This window comes from Emydura macquarii, unplaced genomic scaffold, assembly GCF_026122565.2.
Source record: "Emydura macquarii macquarii isolate MOO-44397 ecotype Brisbane River unplaced genomic scaffold, CSIRO-AGI_Emac_v2 contig_1043, whole genome shotgun sequence".
NCBI classification, from domain to species: Eukaryota; Metazoa; Chordata; order Testudines; family Chelidae; genus Emydura; species Emydura macquarii.
In genome coordinates, this window is record NW_027131180.1 from 7428505 (window position 1) to 7452499 (window position 23995).

Below are 23995 nucleotides of genomic sequence, written 5' to 3' on the forward strand. Positions count from 1 at the left end.
TGCTCTCACTACAAGATTATACTGCACCTGGCTATTAGGCACTCTTTCAGGATTATTAGGACCTGTTCCAGGGATTGGGTTGCTTCCAGGGTGAATATACAATCCGGATAAACAAGCAGGTCCCTCCAGTTATTCATCCATGTAGAAAGGTGCTATTTGCACTCCTTGATAAACTCAAGGCTGAGCTTGCAACGATGGAGGTTATGCATGTAATACAAAAAGTAGAGGAGCCAAGAGAATAGGTGAGATCCTTAGTCACTGTGGAAAAAAGCACCAGCCAGCTATGCATATGCTTAGATCCCAGAGATCTCAACAAGGCTTTGCAAAGAGAACATTTCAAACTACCAACCAGAGAAGAGATTATGGCTGAGTTTGCAAATGCTCAATATTTCAGTAAATTGGATGCAAATTGGATCCTCAGGGTTTTGGCAGCTAAAATTAATGGAGGAAAACTCAAAATTATGGACATTTAACACTCCATTCAGAAGATACAGATTTTAACATTTACCCTTCGGTATAGCTTCAGCACCAGAACTATACCACAAAACCATACACTATGAACATATCAGCACTATGGACACCTCCATAGATGAAATTATCATCTGGGGCTCACCGAAAGAGGAGCATGATCGTTGACTTCGGCAAGTGCTGGATGCATCTAGAGCTGCAAACCTCAAACTAAATAGGGACAAATGTGTCTTAGGAGTTAGTGAACTCACTTTTGTAAAGGACATTATTTCTCATGAAGGTGTAACTGATAAACCTGATAGGAGGAAGATTTCAGCCATTGAAATGATGCCACATCCCCAATCAAAGAAAGATGTCCAACGGTTCCTGGGAATGGTTAAATATCTTGGAAAATTCATACCCAATCTTTCTGCCAAAGCAGTGGCGTTGAGACAACTCTTAGAGGTCAGAAATAAATGATGTTCGGGTGCTGCACAGGAGCAATCATGGGAAGGTTTAAAACAACACCTTATACAAGAACCAGTACTGAAATTCTATGCCCCAATAGGCTCTATGGCCTATTAAGATTTCAGCAGATGCATCACAGTGTGGGTTGGGTGCAGTGATTTTACAGAAGCCTGAGTATTGCCAGCAACCAGTGGCATATGCAACCAAATCACTGACTTACACAGAACTCGATATGCACAGATTGAGAGGAGCTTTTAGGAATCTTGTTGCCTGTGAGAGAGTCAATCAGTATATTTATGAACAGACAGTGAAAGTTGAAACGGACCACTAGCCCCTGATTGCATTATTTAGCAAACCGCTAAATGACTGTACCTTAAGAATTCAAAGAATGATGATAAAGTTGCAGAACTATAATTTGCTACATGCCTGGTAAATTTATGTTCACAGCAGATGCACCCATGGCACCCGAGAAGACACTGGAGACAGAAGTGCAAGCCTATGTAAATCTGATTGTGAGGTTGATTCCCATAGTTAGCAGGAGACTGCAACAAATAAGAGAGGAGACTGAGAAAGATGACTCATTGGGAATCCTTAAAGAAGTGATAATTAAAGGGTGGCCTGAAGTAATAAGCAGTTGCTGTCTAAGTATAAGAGACTATTGGAACTGCAGACATGAACTGACCGTGATAGATGGGGTGATTTTCAAGGTCATAATTCCTCTGAGCCTCTGAAAAGAAATACTACAGAAGATCCACGAGGGTCATTTAGAAATTGAGACGTGCAAAGAATGAACACAAGAGGTTCTACATTGGCCACGGATCAATTGCAACATCACTAATGTGGTAAGAAACTGCTTTTCATGCTTGAAATACAAGCCATGCCAACAGGCAGAGCCACTGAGACCCCATCCTGTTCCACAAAGGCCTTATGAGAAGGTAGGCGCTGATTTATTTACCTGGCATTCAAAGGAAAACTTAATAGTCATTGATTATTACTCTCTGTATCCAGAAATTTGCACACTGCACGGTACTAATAGTAAGTCAATAATCACTGACATGAAAGGAATTTTTTCTAGACATGGAATTCCAGTTGAGGTCTTCAGCGATAATGGGCCACAATTTTCCAGTGCAGAGTTTAGGCAATTTGCCTCAGATTGGGATTTTCATCACAAAACAAATTACCCCACTCAAATGGACTGGTGGAAAGGTCTATACAGATGGTAAAGAACCTGATGAAAAATACTTTTGACAGTGGGGGCAATATGTATAAAGCCTTACTAGTCTACAGAAGTACACTCCTGAAGAATGGCTTTTCTCCAGCTCAGCTGTTAATGGGAAGAAGGATCAGATCTAATTTACCTATCACTGATAACTGGCTGCGATCTCAGAACAATGCCACCATTCGGAAGGCGAAAGAAAATCAGAAATGGAAGCAGAAATATTATTTTGACAGAAGGGCCCATGATCTTCCATCTCTTAACCCAGGTGATAGTGTGTGTCTGAGAAATCACCTCTGGGGCAAAAGGGTACCATTAAAGAACAGCTGCATCCACAGTCTTATGTTGAGGAGATGGAGATGGACTTATTAAGTTGACTTTCTCATCGATTGAACGGGTCTCACTGACCTCTCAATCGATCATGAAAGATCGATCTGGCGGCGGCGATTTTGCCGCCACCAGTGTAAACATAGCCTTGTTTTCCTTAGGAGGGGAGACATAGGGATATGCTTGTAGAAGATTGTGATTTAGAAACACTCCCTAGCATGGGACAGTGTTGTGTGAATTGGGAGATGTGCCCTACATCAGATCTAACATAGCTGCTTCCAGCTGCACACCTGGGAATCACTCCTGTCTGGATTATTAAAGTTCTATTCCTTACTCATTCAATAGTGTGGTCTTTAATGAACCCTCAAGATCGTTACACTGGGAAGCACTTTCTCAAAAATATTCATACAAAAAATACCAAGCTAGTGGCAGGCCAACATGCAGTATTCTTATACAAGAGGACAACATTCAGTTCTATTTAAGAGATGTAATGAAAATTATGGTACTAGTTTTATAGAGTACACTGTATAAATATACTTTTCTTAATATGGCATGGCAAATTCTTCACTGCAAGGACTGGTTTTAATAGGCTGTGACAATGTCATTCTGCCCAATTTCTTTTCAGCACCGTGAACCCTATTGTTAACTCTGTAAACTCTGAAATGGAAGGATGTCTTGCTCAGGTTAAAAACTTACAGATGAGTTTAAATTATACTTCATAATAATACATGGCCTAGAGACTAGAAAAAACTTTTCCTTAACCCCAAGCAGATAATATGTAACTTAAAATACCTGTACTGACATAATGTAGAATTTAACGTGCCTTCAGAAAGGCATAAAATGATCCAATCCACAAAAAAAAAAAAAACCCTCCCACCCCAACTTTAACCTCTTGGCCTGAAATTTTGCATGAGAGTTCTCTGCGTCAGGCTTTGTTTCTTCTTAAATAAAGTTTCCATTAAAAACGGTTAGTGTTTCTGAGAAAAATTGGGGCAAATACATTGTTTTGCCAGTGTTACAGTATCATAATTACTTCTTTGTGAAGCTCTAGTACCTTCATGCTTTGGTGTAGGGACTTGAAATTTGTCAGGGAGGTACCTTTTACTGCCTCCAAAAATTTCTCTGAGATTTTTGACAAGTTATAAGCCTCTGAACATCACTTTTTGCACAAGATTGATAGAGAATTTAGAGGACATCTGCTAAAGTCTGAGTATTCCATCTGGTCTGAGTACACTCCATCTCCCACAGAGCTCTGAGCCAATTGCACTGGGCATGCTTCACCTTTACAGTGCTTACTAGGTATACTCAGCCTCACTGACCTTCATTTCCAGTAAAAGCACACTCCACACTGGTATTGAGAACCAGTGGGGGGAAGGAAGCCAGATCTGATGAGAAGCTGGGGTGTGGGAGGCAGAGCTGGGACTGGCTGTACAAAGAGATTGGGACAAGGACCCAGGGGAAGGGGGACAATGAGATTGCACAGGGAGCCAAGAGAAGGAGATTGGACTGGGAAGTCAGTGGGGATGAAGAATGTGGGCAGGGCAGAGCTGATGGAGGCCAGAGGAGGGGGAGAGAGTCAGATCAGATGAGAAGCTAGGAGAGGGAGACTGGGGACTGACTGGACAGGAGAGTCAGACTGAGATGGGGAGTAGACTAGAACAGGGATGAGAAGCTTGAGGAGTGGAGACTAGGACTGATTAGGTGAGAAGAATGGAACGGGAGAAGGTGCTAGAGTGAACAGACATGACTGGAACAGGGCCAGGTTGGATAGGACAGGGAAAAAAAGGTGGCAAGCGTGGGTGGAACAGGCAGAAAAGTCTGAGGACACTGCCCTCCAGAGCCTGGCACGGAACCCAAGATTCCTGAGTCTCATCCTTCCTCCACTGTCAGCAAACATCTGTGAAACCCACTGGCAAAGTATTGCATTATCCTTTAGTGCTGGTCCACACAGGTATGACCACATACTGCTGCTCTGTTACTTCTGTAGTTCAAGTGGCAGAGATTTGTGCAATAGTTCTAAAGGTTTAAAACCCTGATTACAGTGTCAATATGACGGCACATTGTGAAATTTTTGCTGTTCAAGTTTGCTTTTTCAAAACCTGGATAATTACACTCTCAAAAATTACATTAAAAGAACATTATTAAGGTTGCAAATAGAGCCAGTTGTGAATTTTCCATCAATTATTTTCCAGTGCAAAAATGAAGTTTCTGTAAAATCAAAATTATTTGCAGGAAAATTTCAGTTTTGCCAATAAATGTTGATTTTCATCAAGAACACTTCAGTGAAAGCGTCCAGGCTCCCTGGGATCCCTATCAGCTGATGAGCTTGGAAACTGAGCTCCCCAAACTCTCTCTCAGCCTGATCTTCTATTCTACCAGCTCCACAGCAGTCTATTTGCAGAGGACTGCATGGGAGCCTTGGCTCACAGGCTCCCTCACCTCCTCAGGCTGCCTGCCTCCAGGAACAGCTGGCTCCGTGGGCTCTCTGGGCAGACAGTTCCCCCTTGGCTGCCCAATTCCCCAAAACCCTTGTGCAGATGGCTCCCTAGCTTCTTCCAATGCCACGGCTGCCTGACTCCTGGGCTGCTGGCTGCATAGGCAGTCAGGCAGCCTGAGGAGAAAGCTGAAGAATTTAGTTTCAGTGCTCCTGAAACGGAATTTGTTTTTAGACTTAGTAACATTTTCACAGATGATCAATAATTAGGTATTCCTCGTTTTCTGGGTCACTACCTTGAGACATTTGGAACTTGATTTTAAGAAGTCCTGAGCATACATAAATGCAAATGAAGTCAGTGGCAACTCAGCAGATCTGGCACTAAGCACTGTGGTTTGATGGAATGAAAGCAAGATTGGAGTCAAGAAGTCCTGAGTTCTTCACTCACTGTGTGTTACTTTGCTGTTCTGTCTCCATTTTCACATCTCTAAAATGGGATCATATTTATTCACCTACCCCTTAATTCGGAGAGGATGAATTAATTTCTGTCTGTACAGTGCTTTGAACATAAACAAAAATCTAAAAATATGAAGCACACTGAAAAATCAGGCCCTATGTCTCAGTTTTGGTAATCAAAATTAGTGGACACGTTTACAGTTTATGGCTTTAATTTTCCAGTTCTTCATGTGTAAAATGGGAATTCAAATACGTTCCTTGCCCACAAGGGAGTTGTCATTAATATTTCTGTGGTGCTCAGATATTATGGAAATGAGAACCATAGAAAAAATCATGAGTCAATGAACAATTCCATGTTCAGTGCACGCTTTGGATGTTGTGCAATAAATAAGGTATGGGACTATATGCTGAATGATGTAAGTAACATATTGAACAGTTGCCTCATTCCCTAAATGCCATTTATCCTATGCTCTGAATAAGGCAGAGATCTTGTGGGGAAAAAAGCACTATGTAAGTAAAGACCATCAGAATGAATATGCACCAAAGTGCAGAATTAAGATTGCAGAGGCAACCTTAATTTTTTTGGTATTTCTATACTTTTCAGTGCTTGATTTTGTAATATTAACAACATTATTTTTAAGTGAGCTTTTCTTTAATATTTTGTGTGTGTGTGTGTGTGTGTGCTTCTGACAAGAGAATGTAAGAAAGACAAATTACTGTTCTGTATGAATTCTTAAGTCTTTAAACAGAGGAACATGCCAGCAAAAAAAAGAAGTAAATAAAAGTAACAGACTGCTACAATGAATGTATCTTGCATTTCAAAGAACCCTTATACTTTTGAGAAATGAAAGTTCATCATACGGAACAATCATGTCATTAATATGACTACCTGACATTCATCAGATCCATGTCTCTCTCTACTAGCATAGTCTCCTGAAGATAATCATTGCTGCATTATTTTACATATCTTTCATTTACTCTCCCAAATATTCGACAAGAACAATGAGGACTTACTCCTGATTTACCCAGGAATCTTTTCAATTTTCTGAAATGTAATTCACTATCAAGGTAACTTAATCCCACATGCAGATAGCCATGCTTCCCCTTCCCCCTTTGAATTTTTAAAACATGGCCTTTAGACAGTATGTGTAATTCTAGTAGATTGGTGAGGCATGATTTCCCTTTACAAACCCCATGTTTACTCTTCCCCAACAAATCGTTTTCATCTGTGTCTGATAATTCTGTTCTTTACTACAGTTTCAACCAATTTGCCACAGAACCAGGAACCACCCTAGACATAACAAGAAATTTGTTATCTACAGGTAAGCACTAAGACACCACAGCATATACTCCAGGGAGAAAGTTCAGGATATGCACCTTAACGCATTTAAAACTGCCTTCACCAAACAAGGACACTCCACCAGAGAAGTAGATTGCATCATGGAAGGGGCCACCCTAATTCTCCAAGACAACTTGCTTTAATACAGGGGGGGAAAAGAACCCTAAAAAAACAATGATTGCATACCCCTAGTTGTCACCTACCACACTCATACAAGTTGTCACTGGAACCCACACAAGATATCAAACAATTATTATAACCTATACTTGATGGGAACCATATCCTGAAAGAAATCTTTCCTGAGCCCCCTCTTTTGGCCTTCAAACCACCCCCCTCACCAAGTTCATCATTAGAAGCAAGCTCCTCAAACCAGAACCCACTAACTCAAAGCAGTATCGAACCATAAGAGCAGTTGCAAAACTTGCAGACATAGCTTCACTCCTACAATGATCAATACCACTCCACACAACACTGCAACACACCTTTCAAAATCCATGCATCTTACTCATGTCTATCACAACATGTGGTGTAGTATACCTCATTCAGTGCATCAAACGTCCCCCCAACAATTATGTGGGTGAAACAAGGCAATCACTACGCTTTCGAATGAACTCACAGAAAAATGACAAAAGACAAAAACACCTTATCATCTGTGGGTGAACACTTTTCACAGAACCATCATTCCATATCTGACCTCTCAATCCTTATCCTAACAGGAAACCTGCAGAACCCTTTCAAAAGGCAAGCCTGGGAACTTAAATTCATAACTCTGCTAGACACCAAAAATCATGGACACAATAGAAACACTCATAAAACACTGGTTTTATGTCTCATTACAACAATCTGTAATCCACTAAGGCCTTGTCTACACTAGCTGGCAAAATTTTTGGCGCTCAGTGGTGTGAAAAAAAAATACTCCCCTGAACACCAAATGTTTTGCTGGCATAAGCACTTGTGTGGATAGTGCAGTGTCTCCTGCCGACATAGCTACCACCCCTCATTTAGGTGGTTTTATTATGTTGGTGGGAAAGCTGTCTTCTGCCAACATAACACGGCTACAGAAGCGCTCTTACAGCGGCACAGCTGTACTGATACAGCTATGCTGTAGTAAGTTTTAAATGTAGACTAGCCCTAACTCTCCTTTGTCCTATGACTGCAGAGTTGTTAATTACCCACTTCATTTTGAATGGTTTCTTACATGTGTTAATTCTGTATGCCTAACAATCCGTTCCACCCTGTATTTAGCTGTAACACTCTGATACCTTCCCCAGACCTGAGGAAGAGCTCTGTGAAGCTTGAAAGCTTGTCTCTTTCACCAACAAAAGTTGGTCCAATAGAAGATATTACGTCACCCACCATGTGTCTCATTAAAAAAATTAATCAGATATTCAAAGAAAATAGTTTGCTGTATTCCACATATTCTCAACACTATTCTTTGGTGTTCTGGACTTACTGGGCCTGATTCTCCATTGTTCTGATCTTGGTGCAGTGATTTACACGTGAGTATTAAAACGCTGCTTTGGTAGCATTTTTGACCCACTGTGCACTCAGTTTGCACAGGGATATATGACTACACAAGAAGCAGGACAAGGTTTTGCATGCATGCTAATAAAATGTACAATGTAGACTCTACATAAGATTTTAAATTAAATGGGAACTAGACTATCTGAGATTTTTTCTATGGCTTTATAAAAATCCCTGTGTTAGCAAAGCAGAAAATAAAGTATAATTTTCACTCTTAGTTTATTAAAAATTTCTAGGATTAGATGTTCCCAGATCTCCCCATAAGACTAGCTCTCATTATTACTTCAGATCAGGTTAGCTTTGTGCACCTCACTTGTTCATATAAAGAAAGGGATATCCACCTTGTGAGGATACCAGAAAAGCCACTATTCATTTAGTATTTTTACACAATATATTGTGGGAGATGGGAACAGATGTTTCATCCTTATTTCACCTGATGGCAAGACAGCGAGAAAAACCACAGCAATATCAAACTGGGAGGGAAAAAAAAGAAAGAGAAAAGGAGCTAGAGAAGAAAACAAGATAAGAATGAGAAGAAAGAAAAAACAGAATGGGGAGAAAGAAGAGAAAATGGACAAAGAGGAATACAGACAAAGAGAAAGAGAGCAATAAAAAGATAAAAAAAAATAGGCACCACTTCTTGAAAAATGAGTAAAAAAGAAGCGAAAGAGAATAAGAACAACATAAAAGGAGGAAATACAAAAAGAAATAGAATGAAAATATGCACAGAAAAAATAATAAAAGGCAGAGATGACCAAAGAAGTAGGGAAACACCAAGTGACCCTAAAGCAAGAAAGACATCTATGGAAAAAATTAGAAGGAGATAGAGAACTGTAAAAACTGACAATTAGTTGAAAGTCAAAAGCTCAACAAAGATTAGGAAACTGTCCTATTAGAATGATTTAGAAGGAAGCAGCATTTTACTTGTTGCATTCTTTGTTTGAGTTAAATTTTTATGCTGCATTGGCAGAAGTTGTGATTCTTTCAGGACTATTTTCAGCTGTTTACAGACTTTACTGAAGGTACTGATCATGGAAATAAAGAGTCCAATCCTAAAATGGACCAATGTAGGAAATGTACTAGAAAGTGTTGTGATGCAGTATGAAAAGGAAGATGACCATTTTCCATTGTTGCTACCACTGTTGCACAATTACACTAAATTTGATACAAAGTGTATCCTGTAAAGTGTCAATGGAAAAGTTACAATCAGCCAAGTATGATTATCCTGCTTAAATACATGCATCATCACCGTATCTGAAGTTATTAATATTGGCTATGCATTTGTATCTTACATTTATTTGTTCTTAGGGTGACCCCCACAAGGTAGTTTACATCTGGTCTCCCCAGCCCATTGTGAATGGACTGTTCAAACTTGATGGGCCATTAAGAAGATTCAACACTTCAGGTAGCTCTTCCTGAGAATGTCTCAGACAACAAGGAGCCAATGGCCCCTCTTGTGATTCAGCAAAATATGTAAGGGCTTGTGATGTGGACATGTGACCTTGTACTCCATCTTTGTCAGTAACTTTCCATACGCTGGGGTTTTGGGTTTTGTTTGGGATAGTAAATTTCCATGCACATGGCAGAGGATATAAAAGACACCTTAGACATTTCCATTTTGCCTCATTCCTGCTCCAATTCTTTGAACTGTGGATTTAAAACTAAAAGTATTTTGAACAATGGACTGAGCACCTTCCAATCTTTTGGAAGTTACCAAAGAGACATTTGCAAGCCAGCAGTCCATTCCGTCACTTAAACAAACTGGATATGAGGACTTCACAATCATTCGTATGTATATGATCTATTAGCCATTTCTATCTCTCTTCTTTCCTTTTATTAATAAATCTTTAGTTAGTTTACTAAGGATTGGCTGACAGCATGATATTTGGGTAAGATCTGAGATACATATTGACCTGGAGGTAAGTGTCTGATCCTTTGGGGTTAGTAGAACCTCACATATGGTGAATTAGGTTTTCAGTAATTGCTCATTATATTAGACCTGTTTGTCTGGGTGGGAGCCAGGGGCTGGAATGCCTAAAGGGGAATGTGTTAGGCTTCTTGTTAACAAGTGTGGTGTTTCTGATTGGGTTAATCTATTTATAGAATAAGCCACCAGTTTAGGGGATTTTCTGCCCTGAGGTGGCATTCTCAGTGTGGTCCACTCTAGGCACCCCAGTCACAAGTGCCATTCAGGTATAAATTTGGTGCAGACAATTACTGATCAATGGTACAGACTGCCTAAATATAAGCAGATTGGTCTCTGTCTCTCGACCCAGCACCCTTTTATTTTTAAAAAAGAATATATTATACCAACAGTCATTGATGCCATTTCCCCCTCCACTCTCCCCAGTCATATCCTGATTCCTTTGAGATGGGTAATGTTCTTAGGTTCTTCCTTCAAGACATGTTTATAGATATGCTGGAATGTTTTTACCTCTGTTCTTCAGTTATCAAAATGCCTTCCACACACAATCATACTTATTTCGGTAAGTATGAAAAAGATATAAACAACTATATTACCACTCTGACTCATTTGTTCTGTCTGCACCAACATCTCAGCCTGACACTTTGCTCACATAGTCAGATTAGATGAAACAGGTGACTTTCCAAACATGCTAATTACATAAATAAGGACAATAATTCATAACTAAGGATGACTTTATGTCCTCTAAACTGTGACACAAAGGAACATGTTATGGAGGTCCTTAAAGATGTGCTGCAGTACACCCCAGTACTGGAAGAAGTATTTAATGTTTCACACTTTCTATGAATTTCCTGCATTTTGTTTTTAATCAAAAGCAACTTTTTGAAAAAGTATGTGAACAGGTGCCTTGCCATACCTGCTTTACATCAAAGTCCACAAACTGTGCAGAGTCAAAACTTACTCATAGGGACTTGACACAAATAATTAATGATAACAAAATGTTTCTCTCAAGCTTTTTCCCCAGATTTGGCTGCTCCAGTCTCAAGACTGCTCAGCATATACCATACATCCTCTCTCTAAAAAGCCACTCCCATCTCCCTTATGTCTGGATGGGGCAATGAGCCAGCTGTTTCAGGTTTCAGAATGAATGATTTTTTTTCTGTGGGATAACCACCTACTAAGCATGGTGGGATTTTTCAGGGAAACATTGCCAGCATGTTAAATGTTTTATTTAGTAATGGATTTTTATTTAATTGTGCTTTTGAAAGAAAGAAAGAAAGAAAGAAAGAAAGAAAGAAAGAAAGAGAAAGAAAGGAAAGATTCTCATATAAAATATATTCAAAGTGGATTAGTTTCCATCAAAATGTTCTGAACATCAGATACAATAAGTTTGGATGTTCTTTTCCCTATCCCTGAAATGCATCTGCCTCACCCCTATGTTCAGTCCATGGAGAATATGGAGGGCACAACTTCCTTTGTTCTGTCATTTCATCTTCTGGTTGTCTGCTTTAATAATGTCTCCTGTGCTCCATAATCAGGGTCTGGCAGGATGTGGAACTGTTGGGTTTGGTTCAAGATCCAGTACTATTAATATTTTATCTGAACTAGCATGTTCATTGCAACTCTTGATGCAAACAAGCTTTTTTCTGTTAACATTCAAAGAAGATTCAGCAAATGTACCTTTGTGATATCTATATCCAACTATTTAGATGCACTGAAGTTTTCCAAATGAACAATTTTTTGCCTGTGCACCTACACTACATGGAATGTAATTAGGACGTGGTTCTGATTGCCCCTAACCTATTCAATAAGGCACGTATGTGAGAGGTTTGGCTACACCAGGCATCTCCACAGCTGGATTGGAAACCATGTCTGGCTATCAGGCGTACCAAGTATTTACTGTTCTGTGATGGAAGGAAATCTACAGGGCAGTCTAGGAGGGAGATATGGCTACCGGAAGGGCTCATAGGATCAGTAGGAATGGAGCATGTGGCTAAGAATGAGCCAGCAAGAGAAGCATATAGGAAGGTGCAGGGCTTGGAGGGGCAGCTAGCAAAGAGCAAGGAAAGAATTCCTGAAGCAGGAAAAGTTGCTTTCAGGAGAACATGCCATGGATTGAAGAAGAGATCTGTATCTAGGATCTCTTGTGGGGACCATAGCAGCAATCAGATAACCTGACAGGCATCCTGGTTGAATAGTATGATGACACAGGTGCACTGACATGAAATATCCATGTTGGTCAGAGTAGCACAGAGGACATGGGTATAAAAAGAGGGAAGGTGGTTTATTCTTGTCCATGTGAATTCTTATGATAAGCATCAGCACTTTGTATTATTGAATCCAATTCCAGGCTTTTCCCTGCATTTCCTACTTACATATTTTAGGTTGTCCCTGTTAAAGTCAATACACTGACTATTGTTTCTCACAGACTTTGGGATGTAACACGTTTCCATACATCTGTGCAGGCACACATACAAGTCTCCCATTAATCCAAGCTGGGGATCACAGGCATAAAGTAAAAGAAATTCTGTAATACATGCAAGCTAGATGGTTTTGATGGAAGATAATGAAGAATAACTATAAACTTAAGTGGATGTACATCTCTGTAAAAAATCGTGTTCTATAATCTTTTCAATTTTTGTTTTCATTTAAATTTGATATTCGTTCTGCTGTAATAAACTATTTTAATACTTTTTCAGCTTTAAAAGCAAACTCATAAAATCCACTTTTTTGATTACTTTAATAGCATTACTGAATTCTGCCAATGACTAATGAATATAATGCTTTGTAATTTTATATTTGATTTCACAGATGTGATTTTAATGGATGTAGTGCACAGGATCACTAAGCTGCTTGTACAGGAAAGTGTTTAAAATTAATGTCCTTGGAAGTAATTTAAACAGAAGTTGTGAAAATAAACTCTCTAAAGTCACTCTCTATGTCTCAATCTCAAAGTCTATGCAGTACAAAAGAACCGTAAAGACTGAATATACCAAACCATACTAAACTGTCATATGATATACATGGTAGTATAAATTGCAGTAAATGCACATCTGTCTGTGTTTATAACTGTTTTAAGGTGATTTTTAAAAACAAATGTCTATTTCTGAAAAGAGAATTTTAAGCAACCAGTTAGAAGCATCTTTTAATTACACATGGGCTATGTGCTAATTACCTAAAATTCATAGGGTTAGCCCACTCATCATGTTCTTGAGAAACTGTGAATCAGGTGTTCAGAAAGCTATGAAGAAAACCATTTATAAAAATCAGCCTATTTCTTTCTTTTTTAAAAAAAATAGATATGCACACTGTAATTTGCATAACAACAATTTTCTCTCAACTCATCATTCACTATATTTTCATTTCTCATCAACCAGGAGAAAAAACAAAACACAACAAAAAAACAATTTAGCTGAAATGATTAACATGTTCAAAAATGAGCAAGACAATTTTACCTGTAGAAGCTTCCACCTGGTATTCAAGTCTTCCAGACAGTTGAGATTATATGGAGAAAGCTGTATATCCGAGGAGGTGAACTGCTGAGCAAGGTCATTGACGTGATTCACATTTTCTTTAATGGGTGCGATTTCTGCTCGATAAACCTGTGTGATTGAAACATAAACAATATGTTTAGATAAGCAATAATATCCAAAGTTATGGCCTCTATTGCTTAATAACTGACCATGAAAAGGGTTCTGAATAGAGCTGGGTGACTTTTTTTGGATAATTTTTTTTAACTGAAAAATGCAGATTCAGGTCAACAGAAACATTTTGCAAGTTCTTGTTGAATTCACTGAATTGTTTCAGATTGGGGAAAAACAAAAATGTTGTGTTTTGATATTTTTTAAATGAAACATTTTGATCATTTTTATTTGAAATGATTATTTTGAATTTTACCTTAACTGTGTTTTCTAAAAGGTGAAACATCCTTAAAAATGAAACTGAGTGTTTCATTCAGGCCCAAATTACTTCTATCTTTTTTTTTTTTAAAGCACATTTTCAGTTTAGCTAGAGAACTGAAAAATCAGTTATTCACACAGCTCTATTTCGGCATCACAGACTGACAGGAAGGGGCATATTGATCATAAATATCCACATTCTTTCTGTATTTTATTGTACCTTTGGGCACAATCTTGCATTTGATTGGTTGCATGTACAGTGGGATCATCAAGGAAAATTTTGGCCAACTTAACCATGTTTTCTTGTAGGGCTCTCAACAGAACATCCACTACAGGAGCTGTTTCCCGACTCTTTAAATATGCGTTGCATTTGTTCTCTATAATGCTTGGTCAGTACATTTCAGTCTGGAGATGATAGTGCCGCCAGTGATACTGACACAGAGCAACAGCTCTGTTCCCTAGACATACGGGGTAAAATCTTGGCCACACTGAAGTCAATGGCAAAACTCCTACTGACTTCAACATCCAATGTACCTGGAGCATGTGTGTGAATGTAAGGGGATGAGGATATGTATGCAGGGCCAGTCACAACGTGGGCCTTACTTTTTGTAGTGAGTTGTACATTTTCCATATTTCATTTAAAAAAAATAAATCTTAGAAGGTCATCTCAAAGAACTATGCACAACAATATTAACATTTTAATAATTTCAATATCAACATCATCATTTTAATAATTTCAATAATATTTAAATGCTTTTAAAAATAATTTATATCAAAGCCAAACCTCCCCCAAACAAAAAACAAAAAAAAACCCAAAACAAAACAAAAAAACTCCCAAGCCCCACAAAGAAACCAAAAACCTTCTAAGTGATCTTATTTCAAACGATGCAATAACAATTTGAGAATGATCCTATGACACATCTCAGTACATTCTCAAAGTGCAGCCATGTTGACCTCAGATACAAAGTCTTATGACAATCTGCTGAAGAGAGGTATTTCTATGCAGATCTTTGAGCTATTACAGTGTTTCATCTCTGTATTTACTAAGAAGACATTTATGGATCTTTAACATGATACATTGTGACAAAATGTACCGATGAACCATTTCTAAGGGACAAATTCTGTCATTTTCAGGAGCAGTTTGGGTAATGGGATGTCTGTGCATAACGGCAGGATAATTTACATGGTAAATTAGCCTTGCTTTCTGTCTCCAAGTAGGAGATCTCTCTCTGTTCATTTTGCTACATAAACCATACATGACCTGTAACTTAGAGTATGTCTATATTGACAGCAGCACTGTTGGCCCTGCCGGATTGATTTTGTGGGATCGACTGAGCAGCAGTGGAGACCCGCTCAATTGATCTGGAAGTCAATGCCATTAATCCACCTCTGCAAAAAGAGTAATGCTGTGTTGACGGGAGGGCATAGCCTGTCAGCACAGAGTAGTGGGGACTAGATAGAAGTTAGGAAGTGGGTAGAAATTAGGAGGTTGACAGGACATACGCAAGCTTCTCTACATATCTCTATGTAGCTTGTGTATCTCCTGTCGCTGAATTTCGCCAGCTGTCTAGACCAAGCCTTTTGGATTTATTAAAATACTGAAATGACCTTCTAGAAATTTCTTTACCTGCGTTAGCTGTGAACATTATTCCATGAATAATCAATATCTGACTGAAACTTGAGAGTGCTTGCAGCTTAACATTATTCAAAACATTCTTAGATACTTGAAAGGTTAAATGCCACTAGTTGAAAATAGGACAAATCTCCTAAATATTGTCCATGACTCTCAATCAAAAGTTAGCATAATTAATTGAGTCAGAATGTAAGTAAAACCTCACAACATAAGTAGTCCCAGTGACTTCAGCAGGGTTTCTATGCTTATGAGTTAGCAGGACTGCATTTAGCAAGAATTTAAGTGGTTAGGTAATGCCTGCCTGCCTCCCCCACCAGCATACAGTGAAATGCTTCTTAATGGCCCACTGAAACAAGCATGCAAAACAAAGATTTCAAATAGCATTTATTCTGAAAGGTAAGTGGGGAGACTAATTTAAGTGCCTTGAAAGCAAAAATCACAAGTTAAATTAGACACAAGGAATGTTATTTATGTAACCCATTTACAAGTTTGACACCAGTGAAATTCAGAATTTGGCACTTGGAGTAAGACATGCAAAGGCTTATATATTTGCTTAACTTAAGCATGTGAGAAAAAACTGAGCTCAATAAGGTTTTAAGTAAAATAGTCAAGTTTTTGTAGAATCAATCTTACTGAACATAGACAGAGTGAATATTGGCATACCAATTATTGGATGTGCAGTAAATTATAAATAACTATCTTACCTGTTTCATTTTGTTACTGATAAAAATAACACGCCTATTTTTTACATATTTGTTTTCCAACTCCACATAATATTTTATATAAGAAATATTCTTAAAACAAATGCCCTCCCACCAACATCCAGAAAATAAATTCAATGCTAGCTACTTGACAATCTTAGGAAACACTCTTATCAATTTAAAATGGGGATGGGAGGAAAAAAGGTTGATAAAAAAAGAAATTCAATTTCAAGCATCTCCAGCTGAATATTACAATCAACTAGGAAAATTTGAAATACAACTCTGAAAAATACTTTTAGGGTATCCTTTCAAAACTTCAGAGGTTCAAGATAATATAATCTGGGCTAATGCCATGCTATGTTCATGCACTCAAGAGGATGATGTTGAATTAGTTGCTTTGTCTGTGTGAATATTCCTAAAGGAAGATAGTTATAGATTTCATTTTCTACTTTTATTTGCATGGTTTTTCATTATTCGCTGGACTGAACTTTTTACTTTTTTCCCTCCATTTTACTACTCTACAGGTAAAATTCAGGCCATTTCATTGACCAAACAGAAAAGAGAACTAGAGTGAATGGAAGCATGGGCACATAATTGAAATGAGCACATCTATTTCAAGTTTGTTAATACCAATTTGAAATGCAACTTGGAAAAAAAATATTCTCTATTCCTGCCAACACATTCCAGACATCCCTTGGTAAGCGACTAAAAGCCATTTTAGTCTAAAATCCTTGAAGCCATGTTTGGGCCTTCCAAATTACATTGCTTATACTGAAAAACTCCAGCTTTTATCCAAACCGCTATTTATCCAACTTAAATCTGAGTCCCCTATTCCATTCAGTTAAATGGGGTTCTAATCTGGGTTACTGTGAATAAGTTACAACTTCAGTTAGGACAGGAAAAAAGAATTACCATTATAAGTGTTCAGGACTGAATTAAATGGGAAATCTGGATCATTGACTCACAATTTAAGAACTTTATTCTTCTCTGCATCAAACTCCTGCCACATCCATTGTAGCCAATTCAGCATCCCTCAGGATCGAAAACATACCTAACTAATCTATCATCATAAAACAGTCCAATACCCATTTTAATGGATGCCTTATGTATGCAGAAATGTATATAGACAAAACATAAAAATTCTCATATGTCATGTTTTTGTAAAAAGTAAGACACAGTAAATTAAGTCTGATTTACTTAAAAAGTAAGTAGATAATAGTCCACAATGTTTGCACACAGGGTACAAACTAGAGATATACCTTTGGCTCTGTAGTCTTTTATAATCTATATTTTAGTTAATCTTATGTATATGTTTGTGCAACATTAATGGAAATAGTAATTGAAAAATATCAGCACCATAAATTGCCTCTAGATTCCCTGTGGCATAAAAGATCCTACACTTTTAAAGACAATGGGATTTTTGCCATTATATTTAATGGCAGAAGGATCAGGCCTTAACTGAAGACAGTAATTAGGCAATCCACTTAAGTATGTTTTAATTTTAAGCATGTGCTTAAATCCCAACTTGACTTGAGAACATGTTTCAGTGCTTTGCTACCCTGGGGCATTATTGGATGTCAGATATTTAGATATTGCTCTTTAATTCTGTATGTGCAAAAATGCACTTGTAATTATTTGCCTCTAAAATTTTGGCTCAGAAATACTGGGCCCAATTGAAAATGATATAAAATGCTCACATTGGGTTTGTCTAGATTAAGAAGAGGTTGAGGAAATGTTGTGATTAATTAGCATGGTTTTGTGACTACCTATGATCGCTTATCTTATAGAATCATAGAAGATTAGGGTTGGAAGGGACCTCAGTAGATCATCTAGTCCAACCCCCTTGTCAAAGCAGAACCAACCTCAACTAAATCATATCTGCCAGGGCTTTGTCAAGTAACACCTTAAAAACCTCAAAGGATGGAGATTCCACCACTTCCCTAGGTAACCCATTCCAGGGCTTCACCACAATCCTAGTGAATGAGTTTTTCCTAACATCAAACCTAGACCTCACTCACTGCAACATGAGACCATTGCTCCTTGTTCTGTCATCTGCCACCACTGAGAACAGCCTAGTTCCATACTCCCTGAAATCCCCTTCAGGTAGTTAAAGCTACTATCAAATCCCCCTTCACTGTGCTTTTCTGCAGACTTAACAAGCCTATTTCCCTCCGCCTCTCCTCATATGTCATGTGCTCCAGCCCCTTAATCATTTTTGTTGTCCCTCTGCTGGACACTCTCCAATTTGTCCACATCCTTCCTGTAGAGGGGGGCCCAAAACTGGACACCATTCCCTCCATTCTAAGACTCTGCATTTGTCCTTCTTGAACCTTGTTGATTTCTTTTTGCCCAGTTCTTCAATTTGTCTAGGTCACTCTGTACCCTATCCTTACCCTCCAGTGTATCTACCACTCCCCCCAGCTTAGTGTCATCTGCAAACTTGCTGTTTATCTAGACAAACCAGTTGATAAGATGAAATAAGCATAAGAAAGTGGGTTTTTTAAAAAATTGTTGAAATACCTGAAGTATGGATGTGTAGCCGGAAAAGCAACCAAGGCATAAAGAGAATGTAAAATGGCGTAAGATAAACCATATCTACCCCCTTCTTCCCTGCACACAATTTATTTTACATTTCACCCTCTTATTAGTGCTTTTCCTGCTACAACCCTCATTTTTCTGCATGTGAATTACACTGATTTATGCTTACTTATGCTGATTTTCCAACATGTAAATTATACCAGCATTTATCCCATCTCTGAATATGGCTCTCTGAGTTAAATTATTAATGTAGTATTTTTGTTAAAATTTCTATTAACTTTATACACACACAGCAACTTAAAACAAAAAAAAATACCCTCTTATTCAATGCTCTACTGATATATAATTAATTCAAATAATTTTGAAAGTAAAAAGTAAAGAGAGAAAAAGAAAATTTTGTCCATATTAACAGCTGACCTCCCTATGACATTGTATGGTTTAAAAAGTTAGCTACTAAAAGACCAAGTTAAGCAAGTGACATTATTAGCGATAACTTGTTTACCTCTCTCAAAGCACATAAACCCACAACTAAGGGCTTGTCTATGCTAAGACTCTACAGTGGCACATCCAAAGCAGTGAAGCTGTGCCATTGTAGCACCATAATGTAGACACTAGTAAAAGAAGGGTTTTTTTTGCCTCTGTAGTTAATCCACCCCACTGAGAGGCAGAAGCTAAGTTGATGGAAGAATTCTTCCGTTGACCTAGTGGTGTTTATACTGGGAGTTAGGTCAACTTAACTATGTCTCTTAGGGATAGCTAGGTCAACCTAAATTTTAGGTGTAGACCAGGCCAGAGAGCTTTTAGCTGTGGAGTGAGAGGAAGTTAGCTCTAATTCTGTTTTATTTAAAAGAATTATTTCTTAAAGATTAGTTTTTTTTAAATTGGGCCTACTTTTGTAACTATCACACTTACATATATATGCTGATAAACATGTCCTCGCTCCAAATTTGGTATCCTTTACTTATAAAATATTTTTCATCAGCTATACCATACTTCAAAGAGACAGCCCAATGAAGAAGGAACTTCAGTATGATGGAAGTTGATATAATTGCAATTAAATTTTGAATAATAAATTCCCTTCAGTTTTCTCACGTCTTCATATTTCTTTCATTTACTATTTCCCCTTTAATTAAAAAAAAAGGAAGTGTATATATTTTTATAGCAGAATGATTTAAAGAATTGTAAAAAGTTCCTTGTTTAAAAAAAAAAGAAGAAATCTTAGGGCCCTCTGACATACGTATCAGGCCCCAAGTTATTTTCATTATGAATGGTCTCATGCAACTACAGTTTGAACTATATCTGACACTCCGGACTATATATTTGGAAGAGTGGATTTTACGCGATCTATATAGTTTTGTTAGAATTGTTTTTAAAACTCCTTGAGAATCAGCAGGCATGTCTCAATGGGGAGAGAGAGGGGATCAGAGCCCATATGGCCACACTACAATATCTAGCCCTGCAGCCTGAGCTCCCACAAGCCAGAGTCAGCTGACGCTCGGTGCCATAGGATGTTGTTTTTTATCAGAGTATAGACGTACCCAAAGACAAAAGACACATAAGTGATATTGCCTTGCCAAATATTGGAACCAATTACTTGAAGTCTATGGCTCTTTGCAGGATCTAGCACAAAATGTAATTTATATGTTCAACACGAAGAGCCATAACTTTTCCTTCTACCAAAAACAACTCAGAAGAGGAGAGAACTTAGTCAAAAGTATCCGCAGCTTAAAAGGTCAGTTTTGCAGCAACATCGCACTATCAGAGCAGGATGAATGCTGCTGTTGTGTATGTCATCCAAATGTCAAGCCAAGAATCTGCAAGTAAAACTGCCAAAACCTTGCAGATTTCTGGCCATACAATGGACACGTCATTACCAACACACAGCTCTGGGCTTTCTGCCATGTAGAGGAAGCATACAGTAGCTGACTTCCTTGTCAAAAGACTATTATAAACCATAAACCACCCGTAGTTACTTCTGTCTAGCCTCTCTGACAGGATGACTAGTATAGGTTAATACCATTATGAGTAATGCCTGTTCAGAATTAAGTTAAATGAAAAAATCAGCCAGCTCTATGATACTTTTCAAAGGCAATTTAGCCTGTTTCCTTAATCACAGCTCCGTATAAATGACCATACAGTATTTAAGAAGTTAGATATGAGAATGCAACCAATGCTTTTGATGGTCTGTCTAGGGTAGCTGATAGGAACACAGCTTCCTAAAAAGGCACAAGTAGGTGCGAGCACTGGCACTTCTAGCTACAATTAACAAGACAAGTTCACTATGCTGTATGTAATATGAGGACTCTACTGATCGCACATGTGTAGGTATGAATCTTGCCAAGTAAACAACACTTCACAGTGTGGCTTGTACAAGATTATAATTTTGTATTTGTACAGCTCCTTTAACCCAAAGGATCCCAAAGTACTTTAGAAACTCAACACCTGTATATACAAACTGTACAAAGAAATCATCCACTGCAGCCATCTTGGGGGGTGAAATGCAAGAGCAGTGTAACATTGCATAACATTTCTACACAATACCTTAGGACGGGAAGGTGAGAAACAACTGTCAAAACAGGGAGAATTATAGAAGGCTGAGTACAACATGGGTGATTTGGAACAGAGGTGGGACACTAAAATTAGCACCACTATTCTGGGTTAGAATACCTGCAAATGGTTAGCATTATGATTTTACACTTCACCTGAAGGATGGTGTTTCTAGTAGCACAGCACCCACCACTGTTCAATACCATTCATGGTTCTGCAGTACTAACAAAGTGCAACTTACTAAATCATAAACACTCTAATTCTTACAGCCCCCTAAAAAAAGATCTAATTATTTGTTTTTCTTTGGAAGCCTCCCATCCAAGTACAGTATTAGTCAAACCCTGCTTCAGTATTAGGTATGTTTACATATCTTCTGGGTCATCTTTATTATGTTTCTAGTACAAAGTACCCGGTACTCTCCAAACAGTAGGAAGGGATGATCACTTCCCTAAGAAGCTGACAATCTAAAAACTGAAACACACACAAGCATATGGCAGTGTAGGGAAGAAGAGAGCAACACATACTGTTATGTTAAACACACACACACAACTAAAATAGGACAAGTAAATTACATACAAATTACCCCTTAAACTTGGCATTGCCTATCACCATAACAGATATCTGAATTAAGTCCTGAGAGTCATGTAATTTTGTAATGAGCTCATGCTGTGGGTTGGAGTATGGACGATGAATCTCACCTTTACAATGGTATTTATTACACATTGTTACTGTATCTGCAAGATGTTATACAGCACTTTTCAAATCTCATGTTTTCTGCACATCTTACAGATGAAATTGCTTTTGCTTTGACTATCCCTTTGCAAACTAGCGAGCAACTCACCAAGTATTTTTCAGAAAAACAAACCTGTCAATAAAAATGCCACGATTTGTTGAAAAACAAACACAGGATTTTTAAAATGTCTCTTTCCCCCATCACCACTATGTTCCATGTGCTGTGTTCTGCTTGATTTTATTTAGTGGTCTCTGCACTCTTCTCTGGAGCACTGCCCAATGTTCAGCGGGCAGTCAAATATAAAGACCTAGATCCACTGAAGGGAGTTGGCATTTATTGACTACATAAAAAGAATATTTTTGTCCATGTTTCATGAATGAGTTTTTTGAAATTTGAAAAGAAATTCATGAGTCAGTTGGGTGGGAGTGAAAATAACTGGTAAATGAGCTTATTTCAATAAGAATAGATTCATTATATAGTTTGCCAGCTTCAGGGAGCTTCCATCATGAAACCCTTGAGTGGAAATGCAGGAAGTAATAGTAACTAAACAATTCATGTTTTCAATTTCTTAACCCCTCTTTCCCTCAGCCACATGTGCATCAACTTGATAACAAATCAAATACAGCATTCATGAATCTAACTCAAACTATACAGACAAGTTCCATTGTAACTTTTGATTCACTAGTGTTAATGGAATTGTGTAGCTAAATCCCCATGTTATTTTGAAAATAAAACCTGAAGAGGAAGTTATGGCTTCTTCTCCAAAGAATGCTTGTTCCTCATATACAGAGCAATATTAAAATAAAATGTTACCCTTGATACCTATCGAAAGGATAATTTTTTCTGCTATCGTGCATGGTCAATGCTATGTTAAAAATTGTTTGCCTCTTATTTTAGGCACCAATTCAGGAAAGCATTCTTATTCAGGACAACATCCATAATGTGCTTCAGAGCTGCCTTGAATAGGGAGGTTTAAGTGCTTCCTCAAAGTAGGGCCCAAAATATCCAATTTTGCAGTTGGCATGGAACTATCAAGTCTAATGCTCTGTATAGTTGTGTTACCGACAGGTAAAGGGATCCCCTGATTACCAAGCACCACACTGAGAAAACAGTTTCTTAACTATTTACAAGTTTATTTGGGGCCAAGGGGATGTGGGGTTTTACGAGGGTAAAAAGAACAATACATAGAACTATCTACTTTCCTTAACAGGGGGATTTAAGCTGATTAGAAGAAGAACAATAGACACACAGTACACTAATGATTATATGAATTTCAAAATTATAATAAACTTAATATTACTAATACCTGAAAACTATAACAAGAGTACTATTTAAAATCTTACCACCACGAGGAACAGGGTCATGACGCCTGACCAATGGGGGACACGAGAAAAGCTCAGGTTCAAAACTCGGACCGGTTACACTCGACTCGACTCTCGCCCAGCAGAGGACTCAGAGGCGGGAAGAGGTAGCAGCTCCAGGTGATCAGTCTGGCGGGCCGATAGCTCTTCTGCCAGACCCGCCGAAATGCAGCAGTATTATACACTTGGGCTATGCTTTGTTCATGAGAGGTGTGCAATATTCGGAACAGCCGATGGCTGCCCTTGTTTGTGAGAGATGTGCAGTATTCGGAACGGTTGATGGCTGTCCTTGGCTTTTTGCAACATCCCATTGTTTGCCATTTCAGACGTGCTATCTTAGGTGTGTCAGTAAAGGTCCCGATAAGGTCAGGCCTCGGGTTTACTGTAACTGCCGAGCGGGAGGGGGAAGGGGCAAATGGGGCGAGTGCCGGTCACTAGATGTTATACT

General features: G+C 38.3%; 1 protein-coding gene across 27 annotated transcripts in view; it reads right to left on the minus strand.

Moving 5' to 3' along the window:
• DMD (dystrophin) overlaps positions 1–23995 on the minus strand; it is a 1854857-nt gene that overhangs the window by 211007 nt on the left and 1619855 nt on the right. For 26 of the 27 annotated variants that reach the window (XR_010919130.1, XR_010919131.1, XM_067545076.1 and 23 more), the window contains one exon: positions 13591–13737. Coding sequence is in view for 25 of the 27 variants with exons in the window: in XM_067545076.1 (XP_067401177.1) it covers positions 13591–13737 (147 nt within the window). In the remaining 2 variants the exon portion in view is untranslated. Of the gene's footprint in view, positions 1–12539; positions 12663–13590; positions 13738–23995 lie in introns of those variants that run through there. The other variant, XM_067545090.1, reaches the window with a different exon arrangement.